At 43.0% G+C, this 16,659-nt stretch overlaps 1 protein-coding gene across 1 annotated transcript in view; it reads left to right on the top strand.

The window, feature by feature from the left end:
- Nucleotides 1-16,659, top strand: part of RFX3 (regulatory factor X3) — a 246,147-nt gene that overhangs the window by 50,934 nt on the left and 178,554 nt on the right. The window contains exon 2 of the mRNA XM_066602010.1: nucleotides 15,002-15,095. Coding sequence (XP_066458107.1) covers nucleotides 15,002-15,095 — 94 coding nt within the window. The remainder of the gene's footprint in view (nucleotides 1-15,001; nucleotides 15,096-16,659) is intronic.

The following is a 16,659-nucleotide window of genomic DNA, read 5'->3' as shown; positions in this document are numbered from 1 at the left end:
TATACTATTTATTTGTACTATTTTTAAAAATTCTGTATCCATAATCCACATTTTTGTTGACTTTTTATGTTTTGAACAGTAAATAAAACTGAGATAACTAATAATCTTACTGCGTAGGTAAGAATATGTATCGTGTAGTTGTTTATATCTACCTATAGGGTATGGGGTGATACAAATGTCTTTTCCCAGCAGTGAATTACAGCGCTGCTCCTCCTTCTCCATAGAGCGCACAAAAACATGTCATTTAAATAGTGATTTTAACTCTAAAAATATTCTCAGAAAATCAGACGAAACCCCAGACAAAAAAACTAAAATAACAAAAAAATGCCATTCTTCAGCATCACGATTCTTCCATTTACCACTGACTTTCTGATTCTTATGTGTAGGGGCTATGCCTATAGTCCTGTGGGTGTTGTATTTTAATAGGCTGGAAATCAGGTGTTGGGAGGGATTTTCTGGACTCCTTTTAAGAATCCCAATACTGTGTTAGAAAGTAAAAGATATTTTTAATCCTTTCCAATCCAATTTATATCCTAGTTTTCCTAGGGGGTTTACTCTTTTTCTGCTGTTATACAACGGCGCTATATGTTGGCTAAAGCCGGTACTGCATGAGTTGACACGTTGGATAGGCTCCGACAGCAGAGAGGCTGGCAATATACAGTAAGAGAACCCCGACGGACGTCTTCATACATCGGAGCTGTACAGCCTTAAATCATAATGTCTTTAGAGGTCAGACAGTGGATTGGAAAGGGTTAAATCTAGTTGCGGTTCAAATCCGTCTTCAGCCCCTCCACTGGTATGTACAATCTCGTGCTGTGACTAGTCTTCATGGACATTTCATCGTTGGGCTACGTTCACACGGAGGAGCGCGATATCCGGCCGAGATATCACGCTTGCCAACATGCATTTTTCACACCGATGCGAGGCGTTTTTGACTTAAACTCCTTGAATCACATCTGTGAAACTGCGATCCTCCTGTGCGTGTTTACAAGCACGTCAGAGGATCGTAAGTGTTTCCCATTGATTTCAATGGAAAGTATTGCATCGAACTCTCTGCCATGTGAGTGCCATGCAGTGTCTTTTATGGTCCAGTGGAAAACAATGGGTGAGGGGTTCCGGGGGGACCCCCAAAATATAGAAATGCTGCGAGGGAAAAAACAATTGATCATGCGAATAACTCCTGCATGCGGGAGCCAGCAGCAGAATCCGACCCTGCCCACAGCCGAGGACCCTGCGTACCTGTCCGGGTCTTCTTTTTTTTCTGTACTGCGGATTTGGGTGGAAGTACCGGCCGTGGGTTACCCACGCAGATTCTGCAAATCAGATCTGTCCGTGGACATTGTGTCTCCTCTAGAACATTGTTACTATGAACAGAACTTGGCTGTGGACTACTCAGGACCATGTGGGGTACAAGTGATGGAGACCGGCGGTAAATCCTGGAGATCTCCTGTTGTTGTATCCCTGTTTGTCACTTATTTACAGATGGTACGATGTGACTTTTAGTTGTAACATACATGTGGGATTAGTATGCGGCCTGTATTGGGTTTCTTACAGTAATGCTATTTGCTACGTTAGAAACTGAATTTCTTTTAAATCAAGTGAAAATCATTAAATTACGGTCGTCAGAAAGCGCCTCTCCCTCACGTTCTATGGGGAGGTCATTAAATTACATTTGACACGGCTTCTTGTGGTGAGAATAAAAGAAGCTACGTCAGTGCAGAATATAATTACCCTTTAGGGGCTTTTTGTCAGTCTCCTGGCTGCAAATCTCTTGCATACAACCTGTTGCTTTTTAAGAGCTGCACATGTAATGCTCCTGATTTCTTTTATGCCCAGTATCGCTATATGCTATCGGATATATTGCATTCTCCGTAAACCACAATGCTAGAGGCCTACCAGGAAACTGGTGTACTTGGGGCGTTTTGCAGAATTTAATCTCACTTTAAAGGGGTCGTCTGTATATGATTATATAGATTGTAAGCAGGGGCGTAGCTGTAGGGGGTGCAGAGGTAACAGTCACTACCGGGCCCTGGTGCCTTAGGAGGCCCAAACGCCCCCTATCATATAAGAAAACACAAGTATTCTAATTGGCATATGAATGATTGGGGGGCCACGTTACAGATGGTATTGCATTGGGGCCCACTATATTTAGTGTCTGCCTAATCTTTTAAGATTCTAGCAATGCATCCGCCTGCTAGTATTGCATCGATGGGCTTCTTAAAAGACTCAACAATGCAGCGGAAAGTTGTGAAAAGGCCCCTATGCTACTTTTTTGCATCCAGGCCCATGAGCCTTTAACTACGCCTCTGATTGTAAGGGTTGGCGTATGCCCAGTGCCACGTCCCATACACAAGCAATAGAAGAATCTGTTCTGAAGCCCAATGATGGTTCTTGTAACTCATCCAAAGGCAAATTGTATGTATTAACAATGGCACCAGTCACAAGATCAAGGTCTTCCTCTTAGAGCCTTGCCCCTTCTTTATCCATTCGTAAAGAGAAGCGTTGACTATCAAGTATTGCTGATAGCGGGCAGGGATGAATCTGTGTCAGTGGAGGGCTATGGATTACAATGCCGAGTACTGGTGGGTTTTGCAGTTTGGAGCACAAAGCGAATCGGCACGTTCCAGGAATTACCTTGGATGCATACAGAGGCATACCCCTCCTGGGGTACTGAGCATCAGTATTTATTGTGGTTGCCATCGGTTGTGTGTAGAACATTTTTCTCTTGTCCATTAATAGGAGTATGGCTTGTTGGCTGTTTGTGCATCAGACATGTTTTCCGGTTTCCGTAATATCTGCTGCTGGGATTTTTGCATGTTTTTGCATTGTGCCAGATACTGTAAGTGCAACTAGTGAATATAAGGAATTTTTAGTTGTTTATAGGAAATAATACCATTATTCTGTATTATGCCATTGCAGTGAAACATATACAGCCAAATTACCTATGTTCTATCCCTATCAGTGCATTGTAAGCCAACGGTGTGTTCTGCAACCAGCCTTGTGTAGCGCTGTCATTTTATCGTTGCATTTGTTTTCATCCATTGGTTTGATACATAATAACTACATAAATATCCCTGGCTGTCTTGGAAGACTATGGCCGATGCCCTTGCCACTGTTCGCTCATTTTATGGCCACCCCTAGTAATGCTAAATGACTGCATGTCTCCACTGTTGGCAATATAAGGCCGGTTTCACGCAAGTGCTAATGTCGCATGAGCAACAAGCAAAACTTGCCAAATATGAACTCCATTCTTTTGAAGCGATGCCGTGAGGAAACGCATCTCGCCATGTTCTATTTTTTTTTTTCGCGTTTCTTGGAATGAATATCCCATTGATTTCAAAGGGAAAGACTTCCAATCTGCTATTGTGCGTGAGGATCGGCAATGTACGTAAGCGATGCAAGGCATTTCCTCCGGAAAATCGCCTCGCATCTGTGGGTAAAACGCGCGTTAACGAGCACGATGTTGTTTTGAGTTTCTCAGCCCAATATTGCGCTCGCCTGTGTGCAGTTAGCCTAACGCTGATGGAGCCTTCTGGGAAAACCAAGAAACGTCATCTCCTTTGTCTGCATGGTAATAAACACATTTCTTCTCTAATACCACACGATTGTGCTCCTGGAATTCATCACAATGTACTGTAAAAAAGTTAGCAAATCCCCCCCAAAATTTGTATATGTACATAAAAATGGAAAGGTGGAACACTACGGTACCTTCTAGGTGCTCTCCCTAAGGTGAGACGATACCATTCCTGACCTACGTCAATAGGCCTGTCACTGGCCAAGCCAGAAACCTCCTGCACACCGATGAGGGAAATCGCCCCGAAACAGCTGTCTGTGTATGGTTATTCTGGCTTTGGCTTACAATGCCCAGTCATTATAAGGCTTGTTTAAAAAGTCTGACATTGACTTGCAGGAATGCTGCCTTCCAATAGGTGGCGCTGCAGAGCTAGTATTCCATCTTCCCATTTGATCAAAATGACTGATTATAGTTTTATTTGCAGTTTGTAAAGTGTTTGCATTTATCAGAACCGATAATGTGCTGGGATATTAAAGGGGTTGTAAAGGCCCATTTACACACAACTATTATCACTCAGAAGAGTGAACATTGTTGCGTGTAAACACTGCCATCGGTTTCTTTTCGGCTGTACAATGATTTTAAGGTGAGCTTAAAATCCATCTTTCAGCCGGAGAGAAGATAACAGGGATCACACACTGTGCTCTCCATGGGAGTCGGAGATTACATTGTAGTCTGCCGACAACCCATGTGAGAACAATGGTGCTGAGTGCAGAGCGCATTCATCTTCAGTGGGATTGCCAAAATAGCCAAGTGCTTTTACTCAAATATTTCCGCCAGCCCATTGAAATAAATAGAGCAGTGTGATGTATGTGCGGTCACTGCTCCATTGAATCTCCTCCTCCCTGCTAATTAGTGCAGGGAGCCCGCAGTAACTAGAAGAGGAAGAACTCCCATTCTTGGAATTGGTGGGGGTCTCAGAGTTAAGACCCCCAGTGACCAGACTTTTATCACCCATCCAACAGATAGGTGAAAAGTCTGTTTTGGTACAACCCCTCTAACGGTCTGATCGCTGCTACCTGGATCATATGAAATTGGAGCCACGGGGAGGGGAAGTAGGTTCCCGTAAGAGTGTGCATGCCGTAATACTCTTGTCTGCCCAATGGATCTGCCCAGGTGTAATTGGCGCTCATTGTGTGTACTTGTCTATAATGATGCCGCTGCATGTGCACACATCCTATAAAATATCAATATAGAACTCTAGTTGGTACAGTTAATACAGACTAGTATTGTGCGTTATTAAATGATTAGGTCCAATATCTATAGGTAATGTTCAGTGAACCCAATCCTTGTTTAGTAGTAGTCTAATTAAAACGTCCCCTTCTAGACACTGACTAATTAACAGGCTTCCTGCCATTGGTAGCGTAGTATAATTAGCATGTTCTGCTTACTGCTACTATAAGGTCAATTAACTAGAACTTTAGTACAGGTGGTATGGACTAATTACGTTTTTTCATCTGTGATGGAGGTCTAAGGAATCCTTCGCATGTCCTGTCAAACCGTACGTGATGTTAACCCTCGTGGTAGGAGTGACATTAGTAATTATACTGTCAGATGAACAGATGTGACACGTATAGAGCCTTCCTCACCGCGACATTAAAAATGGTCACTAAACGTAGGAATCATCCGGCTGCAGCCGCTGCATGGGGTTATCCAGAGAACGCCATAGAATGTGGCAACAGATTGAAAGGCTGAAATGTCAGTCGGTTCCTATGATATTATTAGCCCTGCCAATATGTTACCGTCCGCTAATGCACATTGCTACAGAATAAGGCTAAAAGCTTGTTTTGTTGGGGTAGGGATGAACGCAGCAGCCGGTATGTGGCGTGAATAGACTTCAGTAAATATTAGCTTATTCCCCATCTATAGCTGGAGATGACATTGTGCTCAAGGGATTATAGACGTCCTCCATCCTCATTGGGTGCTCAAGTTGATTCCACACACTAGAACAGGATGGGGCACATTTAGGGTCCCTTTCACACAAGCGGATTTGTGCGCGCATCGGCGTATGTTACTGTACTTTTTCCGCGCACAAGGCATTTGCGTATAGGTAAAAATAATGCATCGATGGAAATGGCTAATTAGTCTAATGAATTCCAGATGCGTTCTTCTCCTGCACAATTACGCAGTGCTTCACGCATCTCCTAGCGTGTTTTCCACATATTTGCCCATTGATTTTGCACAGGAAATGAACAGGAAAAATACATACATCTGAACCGACTCCCTGAACCCGGCCGCGATGTGACAGTGAGATTGGGAAGGGCAGGGGGTACGTGCTTGTGGCCCACTGCCATTAAAGCCCTTTTACGGCGCATTTCCCTCCCTGCTTTTAACCCCGCGCTATGCTGGGAGTTGATCTGCGCTGATCTTTGAGGGTCTTCTTCCCTCTTCACAGGGGTTGCAAATTCGGAACCAAGCCTAATTGCAGTTTACACTTGTAATACCATAGGTAGTACCTGAATAGACCACCTTCAGGGGTTTAATATATGTGCTTCAAGTTTTCGAATTTGCCTGTTTGGGTTGTAGGTTGTTCATTTCTTTGCATCACTTGATGGTAAATATGTACAATTTTAAGACTAGTCTAAAGGTCCATTTACACAGGATGACTGTCTGGCAAAAGATGCCTGACACTCGTCCCTGTATCCCCGTGCTCCTGCTCGGGAGCTAGCAGAGCTGTCTCGCGCACGGAACGGCCAGCAGTGGAGGAGATTTCTCTACTCTCGCTTCCCCCCCATTCACATACCACAGCGGCTGTTCAGTACTGAATGGCCGCTATATAAACTGAACAATGAGCGATCAGCTGATCATCCATTGTTATTGCAGCATAGACGATCAGCGATGAGCTCATCATTGAGGCCTCTCTCACACAGGCAATTGGTGTTTTTAATGGGGCCCCTCAGATGAGCTTTTTACTGCAGCATTTTTAATGCACGCTAAAACAAACGCAGTCCGTTCTAATTCTCATTGAAGAACGTTTTTGCCGCCTTGCATCGCCCATTGAATTGAATGGGGTGCATTAAAAACTGTGTTAACGCGGCTTACTATGCCATCAGGAGGGAAAAAGATGGTGACGTCATCTGCTTGCTTTGCCTGTGTTGTTACTGCACAAAATTTGCAGTGAAACCGCTGCCCTGAACCATAAAAGAGATTCGGATAACCAGCGCCAAATCATTAATGGTCAAAAACAACTATTTTCTTCAATAAAACCTAATAGCTGTGGAATTCATGCACGGATTTCTGCCATGGGAAACGCGGTACAAATCCGTCCGTGGGCGTTTACTCTGTCCATGTACCATAAAAAAGCACAATACAGGCTACCAAAAAAAATTAGGCATCGAATAAAATATATTAACCCTTAGAATGTATTGTTTGGAAAAAAAATGAAATGTTGATGCGGACATTTAGGCATCAAAGGCCTTGGTCACAGAGGGGTTAATGTGGTTTCACCCACAGTTTTTGGAGGAACGTAACCCTTTTGAGCGAGGTTTTCATGTAGGGTTTTTAACCAAAGCGACAAGTGGATTCAAAAGTAATGGGAAATCTAAAGGGAGGATTTCTACTTCTCGTTGATGCGGGATCCACTTCTGTTTCAGCCTTAGAAAAAAAAACAACTACATCAAAAACTGCAGTTCTTTAAAAAAAAAAAAAAAAGCTTTGTGTCAGACCGCCTCTAGTGAATTCTCAGTTAATTGAGGGGATCCCACATTCAAAACCTTTTCTACATCCTCCAGAATAGAGATCAGCTACAAAGAGCATCTCTCACAGGAGGATCACGTCCGTCTATACATTACACAGACAGCCCATTGATTTTAATTAGAACCGCGCTGCCTAAGACTTAAATACTTCCCCGCAGGTCGGAGCAGCCAACCCCTTTAATGTATTCAACAGGGCAGTAACTGCTAATTACCGTTTAGCTAAGCCAATATGAAAATACCTATACGTTTGGTCCAACTGGACCGGATGGAAACCTAGTGAAACGGAGACCAGAGAGGTCGTCTCCTCACATATTAAACCCTACGGTTCAGGCCAGGGGTCTTTCCTTATACAGAAGCCAAAAACCCAAGATATGGGGGCAGAGACAAAGATGCCACATGGGAAGAGCCTCACATTGAAGAATAGGAAATCCCCATTATTGTAGTTGTGATGTATAGATAAAAAGAGAAGTTACATTGTTACAATATAAACTGAGAACTGCTGATTGTGACGTGTAATAATGTATCTTATTATTCACCCTGAATTGTTTGAAGCCATTTTTTTTCTTTTTTTTTCAATTTTAAGCAAAAAAAAAAAAAAGATCTCCACTAATGATGGTGACTGGGCTAATATGTCTAAATCTATCTAGCCGCTTTTAGCAGGCCGACCTATTACCTTTCCTTGGATGATGGAGAGTAAGCGAGCCGCTTGTTGTCAGGAGCAATGAGCTAATTATTTGTGTGACTTACCGCGGCAGCGAAGAATAAAGCCGCATTCTTGTTATTGTTTATGGTGAAAATGGATGTGAGGCGGCATTGTATGGGAGATGAATGTGTGATTCCAGGTTTCAGTGATAACCTTTCTTTAAATGTAAATGTTTTTCTATCCTGTCTGCAGTTTATATTCTTGAAGCTTTTTCCATTGAGTATCTCAACTTAACATAATGTGTATCAGAGGTATAGAAATCCCAGACCCCCCCAAAAATAGTCCAAAATAATCCACATTGAGGAAACCTGGTGCAGAGTCGGTAGTGGTGGGTATACTTTTATAAATAGATATTTTTCCTGCACTGCTTAGCAACAGAAGGGAAAATGCAATTTTGCGTTGAATCAAAGAAAAACAACTTCAAATAAATCATTTTTATAATATGTATTATTCTGAACCAAGACATTAAAGGGGGTCTTCAGCCCCACAGATTTTTTTTTTTAAGAGGACCTATCCGTTCTCCCCATTAGAATTTCAGAGGATCTTTTCTCAGAACTCTGTCTTGTGCCATTCCTCTGTTGTTTCTCCTAGAAATTTCTTAATAAATTGTCAACTGGCTGTTTGCATTCCCCTTGTTGAAGGGGTATATGCCTACAGTCAAAGGCTGCGATAAATCGTTCGCATGAGTGATCGATGACTGAGTGCGCTCGTTCACACAGTTTATACAGACAGGTAAATATTTTACACTTTGTTTGCTCTTTTAGTAATTGTGAATGACTAAACAATTGCTGTTTACACGCAATGACGTGCGAATGACAGAATGATGATTTTTATGCCTGCGTAAAATGAACGTCGAGCAAGAAGCGAACAAATTCCTGTTCGTTGTTCAATCATCGGACATGGTTTACACTGGGCGATTTGGTCAAAGTCACATGATCCCGCTGTTTTTTTGAACAGCAATCATTCTGTGTGAAAGGGTTATAACACTGTCAGCACTGATTGGACTGTGGCAGACTGTATAGTAGAGATAAGCAAACTTTTTAACCCTTTGCAATCTAATTTTGGATTCAGGGTTTTTCCTAGGGGGCTTACTCTTTCTACTGTTATACAATGGCGCCATCTGCTGGCTAGAGCCAGTACTGCAGTATGTGACATGTTGGAGAGGCTCCGACAACAGAGCGGCCAGTAATATGCAGGAAGAATACCCTGCCGGACATCTTTCGACATTAGAGCTGTACAGCCTTCAATCAGAATATTGGAAGATGTCAGACAGTGGATTGGAAAAGGTTAAAAGTTGGGTTTGGCTGGTTTGTCAAAAAAGTTCAGTTAAGTCTGAATTAGTTTGAACCAAACTGGAGGAAGTTCATAAAAACCCCTAAACCAAGTAGTGATGACTTTGTAGGAGGATGCTGGTGGTGGTTCAGCGGATGTAGCCCAGTCATTGGCAGTGTTACTTGGTGCAGTGCTCGGGTCCTAGGTTCATATCTGACAAAGAACAACATTTCCATAGAATTGAAGAAGTCCATGCAGATGTTGTCTTGGGTAAGATTTGAAATAGAACTGCATCAATGCAAGGCACCACTGTTAACCACTGAGCCATCATGCTTCTTTCTCATCTGGAGGAGGAGGAAAAGAAGAGCAAGATAAAAGAAACATAAAGAGAACATGCAGATGTTGTCCTTGATCAGATTTGGGCTCCAGCACTTTAGGAATAACCGCTAAACCACTATGCTCCTTCTTTCTTCTCCTGGGGAGAAGAACAAGAAGAAATTTAAAGAGTACAGATTTGGTTTGCTCATCTCTACTGTGTTGGGACACATCCTGTTGACAAGGGGAATGGTGACGCCCAGTTGTCAATTTATTTATAAACTTCTAGCAGAAAGAGGAATGGCAGAATAGAGTTCTAAAAATGCATTACTTCATGCAGAGTATACTTGCCTCTCCACCGCTCAGGCTCCTCCTCCGGCTGGCTCCATTGCACTGCTGTGAAGCTCTTTCAGCAGGCGGGGATTTAAAAATCCCCGCCTCCTGAAAGGGCTGTGCTGATTGGCTGAGCACTCAGCCATGAATGAATGGAAACCCCTGCCGCAGTTGTGGCAGAAGTCCGTGATCTACTCACTATGTTTTCAATGGGGCTACTGCTGCTGCCGCTGACCCCATTGAAATCACTGAGCGATATCGCAGAATTTTTTCTCTGCAATGTGAGGCTGGAGTGATAAATCGCAAATGAGTGTGAAACCATTGAAAATCATTGGTTTCATAATCATCGCTCTCGCATCGCAGGGAAAAAGATCGCTATTGGGTAGAAGCCCTAAAAAGGTTATGTCTGCTAGAATGTAAAAGGGGAAATGAGTTACTGCTTCTTAAGGCTAAAATTAGTTATGTGACTAAGGAGTTAAAAATGGATTGAGTTATGCGCCAAAACTATCTACATGAGACATAAATTCAAAATCTGCAAGAAAAAAAAGTGACATTTTTTACAGCGTTTTTCCACTTTGAATGTGATAGTTAGGGGATTAATGTCATAAGATAAAATAACTTGTCACAAAGTTATCACAGTCAGGTTAAACTTTGTCAGCAGAGGGGACAGATCCTCTTTAATTAACCTAATATAGGTTAGAATAATGAATATTATGCATTGCTTTACAATTCCAGCAGTTCCATGCCACGGTTTCCTCACTTCGTGCCAGTCTTTGGTAATTCTGCTGTGAGGTGTATAAGGCTGTCAAGTCTGAAGGTGATGGGTCATCACTGCTGCTGGGTAACAACAAGACCTGCGGCGAGCCAGGGAACTATTGCTGTAGGAGTGTTGGAGGACGTTCATAAAACTTTTCATGCCAGCTTCTCTGGTGTGTAAAAAAATAAATAAATACAAAAAAGTTCAAAAATTTTGTGTCAGGCTTGCCATCTGACACTTTTCTGGGTGTGGCCCCAGACTGACACATTATGTATAATTATGTCAGAATCTGTCATAAATTACAGAAGGAAGTGCGCCTCTTTATATATTAGGTGCATTATACAGGCGGAAATCTATATTAAGACCGGTGTTCGAAATGCTGATCTTACTTCAATTCCCCCATTGTTTCTTGGACCTATATCCAACTTAATTTAAATATATGGGTCTGGAAATTCACATGGTTCAGTAAGAGGGAGATCGGCTGGGGCTCAACTTTAGAAGCATAGCCTTTTATAAAGACCGGGCTCACATGGCCGTATGTGGAATCCGCTTGTGGAGGCCTGCAGCAGATTCCACCTGGTAGCCCGGCCCTGACCCTGCGTACGGCCGCGTAATGTACTGTATGACCGAATACTCACACATGCGCATTACACCTTTTTTTAATTTGTTTTATATTTCCTGTGCCGTCGCGATGACACATATACGCCGCAATTACATTTCTGACCTGCTAATCTGATCGGAGCTGTGTAATCCAATGCATTTGACTGATCCGCGTATTGCCATGGCTCAATCGCTTGCAGGATCCGCAATAACTATCCGCTCATGTAAGACCCGCCTAAACACAGTGTTTGACTAGAAAGCTGAGCTGTGTGCCTCCTGTCTCTGGAATGGAAGGCCCGGTGGCCGCCTCATGCTGTTGGCTCTAGTGGGGCTACCTCTTCTGCGCACCTGGAGGCGTCTTTAGTTTCTCCGGTCTTTCTGGCAATCTATCACAGCGAGAGGCATCCCTTCTATCCTTCCCATTGTGTGAGACATGCTTGACTGCTTCTCTTCCTGTAGACTGTGAAACGCGAACTCTGAGCCAAGAGCAAGCGCTTATTTGTCATAAGGAATATGTTCTACACACCACAGTGACCCCACTTTTAATTAATCTAGTTAAAAAACAAAGTATGCTGTGAAGTTCAGATGATGACATCAGCAAGAGAGAATGTAATTAGCTTCTGCCCCTTGCAGGGTTTCAGTAGATAAGTATACGCTTTAGCGATCAGCCCACTTAACTGCACAAAAGCAAATCTAAAACTTTACATTTTTAACAAAAAACAAAACAGCAGTTTAACGTACACCAAAATGTCTAGAAATAACATATAGATCTAATTGACGCTAAGGATATTTTAATGATAAACCGGCTGGCCATTCTTCTAAGCTCTGTTATATACAGTACTGTCCGAGTACTTGAGATAACCTACTGGAGATGCTGCATCAGATCGTTTTTTAGGTAATATTTTCTGAAGTCTACCATGTTTCCCTGAAATAAGGCACAGTCTTATATTAATTTTTGCCCCAAAAGAGGCACAGTGCCTTATTTTCAGGGGTGAGGGGTGTCCTATACTCATCTGGCCCGCGGCATTTGCATCCCTCGCGCTGGTCTCAGGCGCTGCGGCAGACTGCTGTGTAATCCTCAGCGTTGACATAGCACTCTCATTCTGGTGAGGGGGCTTTGAGTACCCAGTCTCCAGCAAGCGAGTGCTGTGTTTGGATCACAAGCGCCGTTGCTCAGCTAATCGGAGCTTGATGCTCCAATCACAGCCATTCAGTGATGTCATTCACTTAATGGCTGTGAATGATCGAGCCCCAGCTCTGATTGGCTGAGCCAGTGGTGCTCGTGATCCAATCACAGCACTCTCTTTCTGGTGATGGGGCTTTAAATACCCCCGCCTTCAGCAAGGGAGTGCTGTGTCAACGCTGAGGGACATGGCAGTCTGCCGGCTAGGTGAGTATTGCTGTGTTTTTGTTTTTTCATGTAGTTTTAGCTAGGGCTTCTTTTTGGGGTAGGGCTTATTTTCGGGGAAACACTGTATTAAGCAAACTGTTGGATGCTTGAAATATGTCCAACTTTGTCATCTGTAGAAATATTGTATGATCCTGAAGCAGTGTATATGTGCACTGGATTATCGTCTGCTTTGTGGTGCAATATATTTGACAGATGGGTACAAGAGTTAAGTGGTTAAAATTAACCATCTGTGTACTGCACATCTTTCCTTCTACTATAAGCTTACGTTAGATGCTTGGGTTGAGTTTTTAATGGGTTTTGTCATTAGAAAAAAGAATCAATACTTGCCTATTCCTCCCCCGTCAGTCTTCTCTCCGCATCTTCTCCTCCCCGATCTTCTGGCTCCTGCAGTCCCCCTAGTCGCCTCACCACAAGCCAGCCGGATCCTCTTCTTGGCCACCAAACCTCAGGAAATCTTTTTTAATTGGAACAATGAAGGAACATTCTAAAGCGAATATAAAGTGTTTTCACATCTGCGCTGGGGATACCGCTTTCCTGGCCTGTTTGGGGGGCAAGAAAGGGGAATCCCCTGGCTGGTTTTTGGATGGAAGAAAAAGTTAGAGAGAAGTTAGAAACATATCACTGCCTTCTTTTACATTTAAAATGTATCAGGCCCCATCACTTGCACATGTGTACGCCATACTAGAGGATACGGTACAGCCTACACTAATATTTAAGAGCGTTAGTAAAAGTGCTGCAGTGCATTGTATCCTAATACCCGAAGGACAGATTCCCTCTGTGGGTTTTTGCATCTATTTGGTAACCAGGACAAAAAATTGTGCATTTCATTCCGCAATCCTAGTCTAACCATGGAGAGCGGAGTAAGCCGCTGCCAGAAGCATTGTGGGGATGGCTTGTCTTCCCGGCAAACAAAAGGATCAGGTATGTTAAAATCCAGCAGCCCGATCCTTCTTTTTCCTGACGTCTCTTGGAGGAAAGTCAGGACGTCCTCATAGATATTGGTTGGCCAATTCGGAAATCATGAATGTAATAATAAAAAGTAGTCCTGACTATGGACTGGATACCCCCTGGCATCGAATACTTCCATATATAACATTCGATCAAGGATGACCAATTTCTGTACTCTTTAGGAACCAGATAACCCACTCTATGATTTTTGTTTTTTGCAGGTACTGAGTAATATTGGCATAAATAGAACACAGTAAAGGTGTATTGGGTGCCTGGCTTCTGGGAATTGTTTAACCCTATGTTAAATTTGACTTGTATTATAAGTGAAGATAAAGGGCATGAGGGGTTCATAAGAGGCTTCCAGTACAGTACAGTACTGATGGTTAGTCCCATGTATCTATATGGAATATTTATTGGCACTAACATTTCAAACAACTTGTGCTTATATGATAGTTAGTGTTATAATTAGCAAAACTGCTATGTATTTACCTAAAATAACATTTTCTGCTTTAAAAAAATCCCTCTCCCCCTCCCCCCCCCCACTTTGCAGTCCACTGCCTACTCTCACATGGTTGACAGAGGATGTGCTTGCTGCAGAGCAGAGGAAGGAGGCATCCTGCTCATTGAACTGTATGCAGAGAGCAGGAGGGAGAGACATGCATAAAGCTGTGGTTGCTGGAGCTAATACTGAAATATCTGCTGCCATTTATGCTCCTGTACACTTGCAGTAAAGGCCTATATGATGAGGTTATGTCTCCATATGTGTGTAATACACAGTAAGGCTGCTCTCACACATGCGTTCACAAAACACCTCGTCCGAAACTGCAGCATTTTACCTCGATTCCGCGTGGCCCTTTTGAACACATTCAACAGTGTTTGACAGCGTTTTTTAACGCAGCCATCACAACAGTTTTTGCTTAAATGCACGAAAATAGTGCAGACGGCGCTCGAAAATCAGTGTTAGAAATGCGTTCGAACACTAGTCTGCAAGGCCCCATTGAAATCAATAGGAGCGTTGTACAGCATTTAGCACAGCATTTGAAACACCATGCTAAACCCTGTAAAAAGCGGGCTGTGTGAGAGTGGCCTTAGAGAGCAGAATCTATACAATTCTATGTGTAGAGTCTATAGCACAACAGCAGGCTTCTCCCACCAGTCCTGGCACTATGGAGAATCAGATATGCATTGTGCAGAGGGAGGAAAATACAGGTAAAATACAGGATACGAGTCATGTAATAGGTAGAAAGAGTGTTATTATACTTACATCTGATAAGTCGGGTCCACTTTAACGTGTCTGTAGAATTGTTGTTCTTCTAATATACGTGATACATTTTGGTGTGTGTATTTGCATCAACCTGTTAGTGACTCCTTTCCCATACAACTCTGGCACTTCTAGATGCGGCTGAAAACCAATCTAGATGAAGTTACAGCGGCAGGAGCATGCCAAGACCATGCCATTGAGGCACACAGAAACTGGATGCAGCATGGAGGTGACATGTTCATTTTAAGGAAAGAGTTGAATGAATGTGACGCGGGGAGTAAGTGGTTTGCCGGTTATTACCGTATATACTCGAGTATTAGCCGACCCGAGTATAAGCAGAGTCAATAAGTTTTACGACAATAAACTGGTAAAACGTATTGACTTGAGTATAAGCCGAGCTATACTCAAGTATATTCTAGGTAAAGAAAAAACGCAATACTCACCTCCCAGCCGGCGTCTGTTTCTCTGGTGCGATGGTCTCCCCAGTGGTGTGGCAGGCTGCTTGAGAATTCTCTCCACTGTCATCTCCCTGCTCTGCTTTAAATCCCCCCACTGTCAGCGCTGTGTAAGTAAGCACTGTGATTGGATCGAGCATCAGCCAATCACAGCCGGCGCTCGATAAACCAATCATGTAGATGTCATCCACTGAATGGCTGTGAATGATCAAGCGCCGGCTGTGATTGACTGGCGCTCGATCCAATCACAGCGCTTATCTACACAGCGCTGACGGCGGGGGAATTCAAAGCTGAGCAGGGGGATGACAGCAGGGAGAATTCTCAAGTACCTTGGCACACTGCCGGGGAGACCATCGCGCCAGGGACACAGACACCAGCTGGGAGGTGAGTATTGAGGCTATTTTTTTTTTTTTTTTTACCTCACTCGAGTATAAGCCGAGGGGGTGCTTTTTCAGCATTAAAAAATGTGGTGAAAAACTAGGCTTATACTTGAGTATATATGGTATTTAATATTGGGAATTTTGTTCAGGCCCGTGCTAAAAGGCTCTAGAAATCATCTGATTAGGTAGTTGTGTATCAAAGCGGTTGTCTAGACGTCTGCACGGAGAAACCCATTCCAGATTATTGTCGTTATTTAAAAGGTGTGTATTTTATAGTCCTTATCCTCTTAAGTAATACTTTACATACATTTACATATCGGAGAATTGCTGCCATAATAAGCACTTCAGTGTAATTCACTGCCTGGGTAATTGTCTATAAGGAGATGTAGTCACACTCCGAAGTCTTTATTATCTTATAACCATTGCCATATGCTGATGTAGATTGGATTCGAAATGTCAATGCCTGACAGACATGATACGGAGCAAAAGTCAATTATGAAGGCAATCTATTCACAAAACATATAAATACCAACAGCTAAAAAGGTATATTGTACGTACATTCGACACTCTGTGAACCTCATGAGTACGTCTACTGAGCCACGCAGGTTTCGGCAAATGAAGTGCGTTCTTTTGTATAATAAAGTTATACAATTTTCCGGTATACTCGGCTCAAAGCTTTCAAGATTTCTTGTTTGCAGTCATTAAGTAGGAACCTTTTTTAACCCCTTAAGGATCAAGCGCGATAAATATACGACACTTGGTCCTGGGCTTTAATACTGGCCAATAGCAGAAGTACGGCGCAGGATTAAAGTTTCTGTTCCTGCAATCTAGCAGGAGCAGGTCGGGTGCTTGGTTGTCATAGCCGAGCACCCGTAGGAGAAGGAAGCAGCAGTTTTTAACCGCTTCAGATTTTTTTTTCCTTTCCAGGCTACATAGCACTCATTAAGTGCTATGTACT

Source organism: Eleutherodactylus coqui, chromosome 5 (assembly GCF_035609145.1).
Source record: "Eleutherodactylus coqui strain aEleCoq1 chromosome 5, aEleCoq1.hap1, whole genome shotgun sequence".
Taxonomy (NCBI): domain Eukaryota; kingdom Metazoa; phylum Chordata; class Amphibia; order Anura; family Eleutherodactylidae; genus Eleutherodactylus; species Eleutherodactylus coqui.
Note: the sequence above shows the minus strand (reverse complement) of the source record. Positions and strands in the feature narration are given on the sequence as shown.